This window comes from Grampus griseus (assembly GCF_964374135.1).
Source record: "Grampus griseus genome assembly, chromosome: 11".
NCBI lineage: Eukaryota > Metazoa > Chordata > Mammalia > Artiodactyla > Delphinidae > Grampus > Grampus griseus.
Genome location: NC_139005.1, coordinates 50,820,612 through 50,829,328, shown reverse-complemented (window position 1 = coordinate 50,829,328; position 8,717 = coordinate 50,820,612). Strand labels below are relative to the sequence as shown.

Below are 8,717 nucleotides of genomic sequence, written 5' to 3'. Positions count from 1 at the left end.
AGAAAAACTGTCTGTGGGTGAGGATGTCAGAGAAAGAGGGTGTCAGTGGAGTTCAGCTGACTGTGTGAGTGATGTAGTAGAGACCACACGGAGAAAACAAAAAAAGCCATGGTTCCAGGATGCACAACCGGGAGGAAGTCGTCCTGGAAGCATGAGGTCATCGTCCCACCTCGGCTGCTCTGGCTCTTACGCCAGTACCGTAGCTCAAAGAGACAAATGCCGAGGGGAGCTGGGGATTCAATTTAGGATCATCAGGCCTCTGTAGCACGTTTAAAGGAACCCAGCTCATCTTGTCAGGGGAAGGGAAGGCCGGCGAACCAAGGACTTGTGCGCTGTCTGCTTTCTCCGTTGCCACAGAGGAAGACACGGGGGCTTCGGGGAGCTAGAAGTTGTTTTCTAGGCAACAACAGACCTCTGAAGGGGTTCATGGAGTAGTGTAACCAGACAGTCTTTAAAATTAGACTGTTCTAGTCTGCAGTGAACGTAGGGGATGGACTTGGAAACCCTCCGGGGCCTGATCAGGCTTGGGGAAAGAGTCACAGCAATAGCTCTGGAGGACTGTCCCTTCCCAGGTTCAGTTCAAGCAGTAACTGCAGAGGTTCTACCCGCTCCCGCTGAGACTTTCACCTGGACCCAGGGAAACGACTGTTAAGAAAGTCAGCCGGTGGGCTGCAGCTCGCGCTGGGAACACCCCACTGTGACAACAGCAAGTCTGTAGCGAGAGCCAGCCCCCTGCCCCACTGCATGGAATAAGAGGTACTCACTGTCAGCTACCAAACAATCCATTGTCACCTTTCAGCCTTACCCCGAGTGCCAGAGACCAACACTGGTTACATTCCAAGGCCTGGAACTCAGATCCTCCTGCCTTTGGATTCAGACGCTTCTGACTCATCCAGGCTACACTAAGCCTGAAGCACTGTGCAACGTGCAGGGCAGAGCGGTGATGCCTTCATTACAAATGGTGCAGCATTGGATTTTCAAGTAAGTCTAAGTGTTTCTATTGTCTTTAAAATGACACAGGATATGTCCAGTTATTAAAAAAAAGGATGAAATTACAAAATACAAATGCCCGTGTTAATTTAGCTAGTCTCAGACATTACATTCGAGAACACAGAAAAGCCAAAGGGTCTCCAGTTAAAAGCACACGACTAAGGAAAGTTAAGGATTGTTGACTTTTGTCACTAATCCGTTTTCTCTTTCTAATCACCTCCCCGTATGCTCGCTCAGTTGGTTTTTACATTGTGCAAGACTTGTCTGCTGGACCCTGGGAAGGTGGGGTGGGCCCTACTGTAGGGTTTGTTTTTGGAAGAACAGCAGGTTTCGGCCGAAGGGCTGGGGGCTTCAGCTGCACGCCCATTCTGGGCGCCACCATAGGCTTGAAAGTACTCATTGTGTCACTGGAGGAGCTAGTGCTACGTCGAATCTGAGGCTCCGAGCTCCTGAGGGCAACGTTGTGCAAAGGGCTGAGAGATTCCGTGGACGTGGCAGGGGTGGGAGAGTTTTTCACTTGTTCTAAGGTATCCAGCACCACATCGGGGGCGTGCTTTGCTGTACTCTGTCTCTCCAGTTCTCGGAGTTCATTCAAAGCAGTGTTCATCGTCTCTTCAATATCCTGTTGAAAAAGAACCAGAAGTGAGAGATGGTAACTAAACTTATTCTGGTGATCATTTTGAAATGTATAGAAATATCGAATCACTATGTCATGTGACGGGAATTAGCAGTGTTGTAGGTCAAGCATACTTCAAAAACAAACTCATAGCAAAAGAGATCAGATTTGTGGTTCCCAGAGGCGGGGGGTTGCGGGGATGGGCAATTGGATGAAGGCAGTCTAAAGGGACGAACTCCAGTCATAAGATGAATTAAGTACTAGGGATGTGATGTACAACGTGATAACTATAATGAGCACCGCTGTAGGTTACATGTGAAGGTTAAGAGAGTAAATCCTAAGTTCTCATCACAAGGAAAAACATTTTTTCTTCTCTTTCTTTAATTTTGTATCTCTGTGAGATGCTGGATGTTCACTAAATCCACGGTGGTAATCATTTCATGATGCGTGCAAGTCAAATCATTACGCTGTACACCTTAAACTTATATGGTGCTGTGTGTCAATGATAACTCGATAATTAGCTGAAAAAAAAATAACCAGCAAGAGACAGACTAGGCTGATAATGAATACTAATGTATAGAAACCATATACTTCACTTCAAAGCAGGCAGACCAGCAAAAGCATGACGGTTTTAACACCAGCCTGTGGAGTGTGTAAACCTAATGCCATCTCACACGACCACCGTGACTCAGGATGTGCAGGAGACAAGACGTGCGATGGCACCAGTGGCTCAAAGAGCCACAGAACAAGCACTGGCCATTCTGAGGCACGTGGCAGCCCTCTGGTGGGTTTGACCTTACATGCTGACATCTTAGATGGAATTCTATTTCAATCTGTGGTAAAAGATGGCTTAAATTTAGCGCAACAATTTTTAAGAAATGCGTATAGGCATGAAAAATCAGGCTTCTTTCATTCATTCAACAGATAATTTTTGAGCACTTTTATATACTTGACTAACTCCTAGCAGTTCTTCAGAATTCATTTTAAGACTCCCCCTGACGCTTCTGTCCAGTGGATCTCAATGGAAGTGGTACTGCCCCATGGAGGGCATTTCTGTAATATGGTGTACGTGTATGTGTAGTTTTAAATGTCAAAATAACCAGGTGGCATTATTGGCGTTTGGTGCGCAGGGGCCAGAGATACTGGATACCTTACAAGTGTCCTGATAATTTACATGCAATGAATTGTCCCATATCTCGTTCAACTTTTAAATGTCCTCCAGACATTTATGTAGGTGAAAATTTTTTTATAATAGTCTGAGTCTAGAACCTAACTTTCTTATATATAAACACAAAATATTTTTTTCATGGTGTCTTCTAGGAATGAAACTATCATGTAAATTATACCCTGCTTTGATTAGAACTGTATGACCGAGGGTGGTCCACCATTTTAGAAAAAATCATAATTTTTTTCCATAATGGGAACACCATTATGGAAACTGAGTCGAAACTAATTAACTTAATAATACTCTTATATCAACGTACATTTTTAATTGCATTTATGGTAAGTCTACATGTAGGTGAAAGCGTCTCACTACTTCATTTGTCTTCTAATGTAGTTAAGCATTCTGAAATACATTTCTTTTAATACTAATCTCCTTTTGTTTTTCCTTTACATTGTATTTAGGGCTTTATATGTTTTAAAAAAATTGGCACATCATCAGTTTTTCAGATAATAAAGGGGGAATTACAAAATATTTGTTTTAAAAACGTGAGGTGTGCACCATCGACAGATGAATGGATAAGTGAAATGTGCTGTATACGTACAATGGATTATTACTGGGCCTTAAAACGGAAATCCTGCCACATGCTACATTAAAGGCATTATGTTAAGTGAAATAAGCCTGTCACAAAAAGAAAAATACTGCATGATGCCACTTATATGAGGTGGGCACATTCACAGAAGCAAAAAGTATTTAGAATAGTGGTGGCGAGGGCATGGTGGGGAGGGGAAAAAGGGAGTTGTTCTTAGATGGGTACAGAGTTTTAGTTTTGCAGAATGAAAAAGTTCTGGAGATCTGTTACACAGCCATGTGAATACACTTTACTGACCTATACACTTAGAAATGGTAAAGAGGGTCAGTTTTACATTATGTTGTTTTTTTTAGAATTAACTTATTTTTGGCTGGGTCGGGTCTTCGTTGCTGCACGCAGGCTTTTCTCTAGTTGCGGCGAACGGGGGCTACTCTTCATTGTGGTGCACGGGCTTCTCATTGCTGTGGCTTCTCTTGTTGCAGAGCACGGGCTCTAGGCACGCCAGCTTCAGTAGTTGTGGCGCACTGGGCTTAGCTGCTCCACAGACTGTGGGATCTTCCCAGACCAGGGATCGAACCTGTGTCCCGTGCATCGGCAGGCGGATTCTTAACCACTGCACCACCAGGGAAGTCCCATATTATGTTTTTTATACACTGCCCCCCCCCGCACCAACACACACACATGGTGGAGTACTGTGTGAGATAGGGTGGGTGGAGAACCACTGCCCTGGTCTCATGGAAATACCTCTTCTCCATATTCCCAGGCTTCTTCCACTCACCTGGAGCATTAGCCTGTGGCCCTGCACAGCAGCAACTGATTTCCATATCTGCCTCCTCCACTGAATTATGAGCACCTTCATGCAGCGGCTTACTGACCATTGATTTAACTCTGTGTCCATAACACCTAGCATGGGAGCTGCCATACAGTAAGTGCTCAGTAAAGACTTGCTAAATGAATAAATGAAGATCCAGTGATCACATGTGGATATGTCAATTTTTTTAAAAAAGCTCTATCAGGGATTCCACTGATTTGTTTACTAAAAGAAATTGCATGTTTTTGGTATGAACACCATGATGGCAGGCTTACTTGTCCTCATGGGAAAATCTGAAGATGAGAGATGGAAAGATAAATAAAGGACACAGCTGGAAGCCATATTGTGAGGATGACATCACTTTTCAAGTAATTATTTTCATATGTGATTTCCATTTGATGCTAAATATATGGATTTGTTTTTTTACAAGTATTTGCGCCAGAGAGAACGTGTAGAGCCTGGTTTATCTGTCGAGTTTTTGTTTTTATGATTTACAATGAAAGGATTTTGGTTCTAGAAGCAAAAGGGTTAAAACAGACCTTATTATACCTTCCCACCACTAAACTCCTACTCCCTGTCTCTCTAACCTAAATGCTGTTTCACCTATTTATTACAAGGAATGATGTTATGGATTATAGCCAAATATCATTGGTTCTAAAGAGACCTCAAAGGACTCTGCATTGCACTTCAAATAAAAAAAAAAACCAAAAAGGTCAAGTCTTTTTGGTTTTTGCTGAAAAACTGTTGTGCACTTAAAATTGGTTTAATTTTGTAAAAACACATTAAACTCTCCACACAATCTAATTTGCTATCCAAAATTCTTTTTAGTTAGGACAATGAAAATAGCTTGGAAATTTGTCATATCAAATGCAGGTTTCCTTGAGCACTTTTTATTAAAAATAATCCATCTTTAATACTTCCCCATGTTTGTTTCATTAATTTCTCACTTCCTTTTTTGATCTATTCCATTTTTAAGCTTCAGTGATACCTGGAAGACACTTTACTGAAATGGTGAACCCCTCCTTTTTCACTGGCCATACACATATTTTCTTCTTTTTTTTTCCATTGAAGTATACTCGATTTACAATATTGTGTTAGTTTCAGGTGTACAGCATAGTGATTCAGTTTTTTTTCCTGTCATACTATTTTTAAATTAATTAATTTTATTTATTTATTTTTGGCTGCATTGGGTCTTCGTTGCTGTGCGTGGGCTTTCTCTAGTTGCAGCGAGCAGGGGCTACTCTTCGTTGCGGTGCGCAGGCTTCTCATTGCGGTGGCTTCTCTTGTTGCAGAGCATGGGCTCTACGTGCGCGGGCTTCAGTAGTTGTGGTGCATGGGCTTAGTTGCTCCGCAGCATGTGGGATCTTCCCGGACCAGGGTTTGAACCCGTGTCCCCTGCATTGGCAGGCGGATTCTTAACCACTGCGCCACCAGGCAAACCCTACTTTGTCAATTCTGATCATTAGAAAAAACTACAAGGCCCTTCTCTGCAGTCACTATTGGGAAGTAAGACACACATCCATTCAGGAGTGACAGAGGAGCCAAACTTGCTGTTCTTTGAACAGCCAACCATCATTTTCTCACTTCATTTACCGAGTAATCCACCATGTCCTAAGATGAAAGTGTCACTTTCATCATACACTACAAATGTTGTGTTTCAGGGCTCTCCATTCTGTTCCATCAGTTTGTCTGTTTTACTAGCTCTGGCATGCACTTAGGGTCTGGTAGGGCTAGTCCTTCCTCATTCTTCTTCTTTTTTAGAATTTTCCTGGCCATTCAGCAAGGATGTGTTTGACTGTCCTGGGTCCTAAGTTTCTGCCGTGTCTTTGTTTAAATCACTATGAACCTAATACACTTGGGCCCTTCCAGTATCACATGGACTTAAATTGAAGAATGGGTTAATTTCTTTTCTGTTGTCTTTAGTTGATTCTGTACAAAAGACATGGCTCCAGAAAGTAACTCCTGTACGCCTCCTTCGTCACACACCGGTACTTACCATGCAATATTCTATCCAAAGCAGCCTACCTGAGCGATTGTCTCTGGGTCCAGGGGCTTGTGGTCGTTGAAGCCTGTGTATTGCCCTGATGATGTGGACCTTCTAATAGGAGGGCTGTCCATCTTCTTGAGGGAGTCGTGGCGGCTGATGTTGGTCAAGCTGCCGTGACCCGGCCGACGCCTCCTCTCGGGACTGTCATTATTGAGGCCACGGTTCTGTAGCAGGCCCCGGGGGTGACTGCCCAGGCTTGGGGACCCCAGGTCAATTGAGGAGTTGGAAAGACCATGTGGGGGATGGAGAGGGCAATGGCCATCACTGGTCCTGCCAGGACGCCTCACTGGAGGGGGTGGCTCTCCTCTTTTTCTTTGCCTAGACAGAGACAGAGAGCGAGAGGATAGGAGAGGTTATCACACAGGGTAATTCTGCAAGGCTGTGGATGCCACGGCCCCTCAGAGCCCCTGGAGAAGTGGAGGTTCAGGAGCCTGGTGACCCCTCCACCTACCTGGCTAAATAGCCATCAGGATGACGGTCTGTTGGGGAGTTCATGTCCTTGGATGAAGACTTGTCTTCAGTCACGGGCCCACTGCTGGCCTCACTGTCAGCTTTTTGGCTTAGAGTGTCTGAAAACGTATCATCCCTGAAACGATGAGAATCAAGAGTGAGGGTCTTTTGCTAGACGAATGGGGACAAAAAAATAAGTGATGGCGTTTATGTATGTAAGTCTTTCTCTTACTAACGTAACTTTTTTCTTTTCACTATAAGAATAATAACGTTTCATGGCAGATAAATTGGAAAATTCCGAAATTCCGATAAAAATCGCCCATAATATAACGTAACATCCAGAGACAACTACTGTTCGAATTCTAGAAAATATCCTTCTCTGCTTTTCTTCTCTGCCTGGGATACATATCTACAAGGATGTCCACAGGTATGTACAGTATTTATACTATAGATATTTATATGTTTATGTACTTTAGATATATATGACTGTATGTCTGCATACACACACATCATATTTCTTGCATTCTGAGAGACACATTTTAACATTTTAAAACTTAGGCTCAATCAGTCACTGTATACATGGTATTTTTCTCTTTTCCTTGAAGAGCTGTTCATAAATTGGTGCTGCATTGTGAAATACTGCAGTCACAAAATTAAAATTACACTGTACATGGTATTTTGTAACTTGTTTCTTTCACTTAAAGAGACATCTTCCCGTCTGGTCATAATTTTAAGTATTTTTTTGAAAGTAGAGCTTTCTCATCAGCAAAATTAATAAAAAGCCTGAAGATGATTTTCTTTAGACTTGAAGTCAGCATCCTCTCTCTTGGGAATTTGGAATTGAAACAGAAGACAGGCACCAAGAGAAGAGCCACCACTGTTTCTGGAATCAGCAGGGCCACTTTAGCTCCTAAAGCCATCCTCCGCACAGGGTATTTTTCTAAGAACCTGAACGCTTCAGAAGGTGTGTCTCTCACTAGTCCTTGGCTCCAGACCTTCTAGGAGAGTTTGGGAAATGAGAAGCTGTTGGCCCTGAAGTGCTGTTAGCAAAGACCCATTAGTAAGGTGAAGAACTGTGCCCAGCTCAGAAATTTTTGCTCTGTAATCCCTTCTGCTCGCTTCTCACGAGACCAAAGTCATTTTAAGAACAATAGCTGCTGGGCTTCCCTGGTGGCTCAGTGGTTAAAAATCCGCCTGCCAATGCAGGGGACAAGGGTTTGAGCCCTGGTCCGGGAAGATCCCGGAAGATCCCACATGCCGCAGAGCAGCTAAGCCTGTGTGCCACAACTACTGAGCCTGCTCTCCAGAGCCTGTGAGCCACAACTACTGAGCCCGTGTGCCAGAACTACTGAAGCCCGTGCACCTAGAGCCCATGCTCCGCAGCAAGAGAAGCCACCACAGTGAGAAGCCTGCGCACTGCAACTTCTGAATAACCCCCGCTCGCCGAAACTAGAGAAAGCCCACACGCAGCAACGAAGTCCCAATGCAGCCAATAAATAAATAAGCAAACAAATAAATTTATATATATAAAAACAGTGGCTGGAGTCTTCTCTTGGGAGCGTCAGGTGATGGAAGTTGGGACTACTTACATGTCCTGCACCACTATGTACTGGTGGGGCACAAGCCCGTCGATCCCGTTGTGTCTTCCTTCCCACCAGTCCTCGGATGCGCGGTGATACAGCAGCAGGGAAGCACCCTTCTTGAAGGACAGCTCTCTGGCAGACCGCCCAACATAGTCAAACTTGGCTATTGCTTCTATTGGCTCATTTTCTACAAAGAACACACCAGAAGATGGTGAGAGCCAGGGTTCTCAGGAAGGCATGATACACTAACTGAAAGGTCTATATGAGTCTTTAGAAATAAACAAGGTCATTTTAATATCCAGACTGAACAAGGTAATAAATAAATCATCAAGACAATGAGAAAATGATGCTGTTAAAAGAGAAACAGAAAAATATTCTCTTGCTGTCATCAGTTTTTCAGGCCAAGAAAAACTGAACATTAGATCTTAGTTTCCACAGCCTCTTACTAGAGATACCATGACAGTCT

At 43.6% G+C, this 8,717-nt stretch overlaps 1 protein-coding gene across 2 annotated transcripts in view; it reads right to left on the bottom strand.

Moving 5' to 3' along the window:
* Positions 1-1,234: 1,234 nt before the first annotated feature.
* The window catches only part of SRGAP1 (SLIT-ROBO Rho GTPase activating protein 1), a gene marked incomplete at its 3' end in the record, with an annotated part of 268,789 nt that continues 261,306 nt past the window's right edge, over positions 1,235-8,717 (bottom strand). For both annotated transcript variants that reach the window (XM_082665120.1, XM_082665121.1), the window contains exons 19-22: positions 8,258-8,438; positions 6,670-6,804; positions 6,197-6,536; positions 1,235-1,612 (exon numbers count right to left, since the gene is read on the bottom strand). In XM_082665120.1, the coding sequence (XP_082521246.1) occupies positions 1,235-1,612; positions 6,197-6,536; positions 6,670-6,804; positions 8,258-8,438 (1,034 nt within the window). The remainder of the gene's footprint in view (positions 1,613-6,196; positions 6,537-6,669; positions 6,805-8,257; positions 8,439-8,717) is intronic.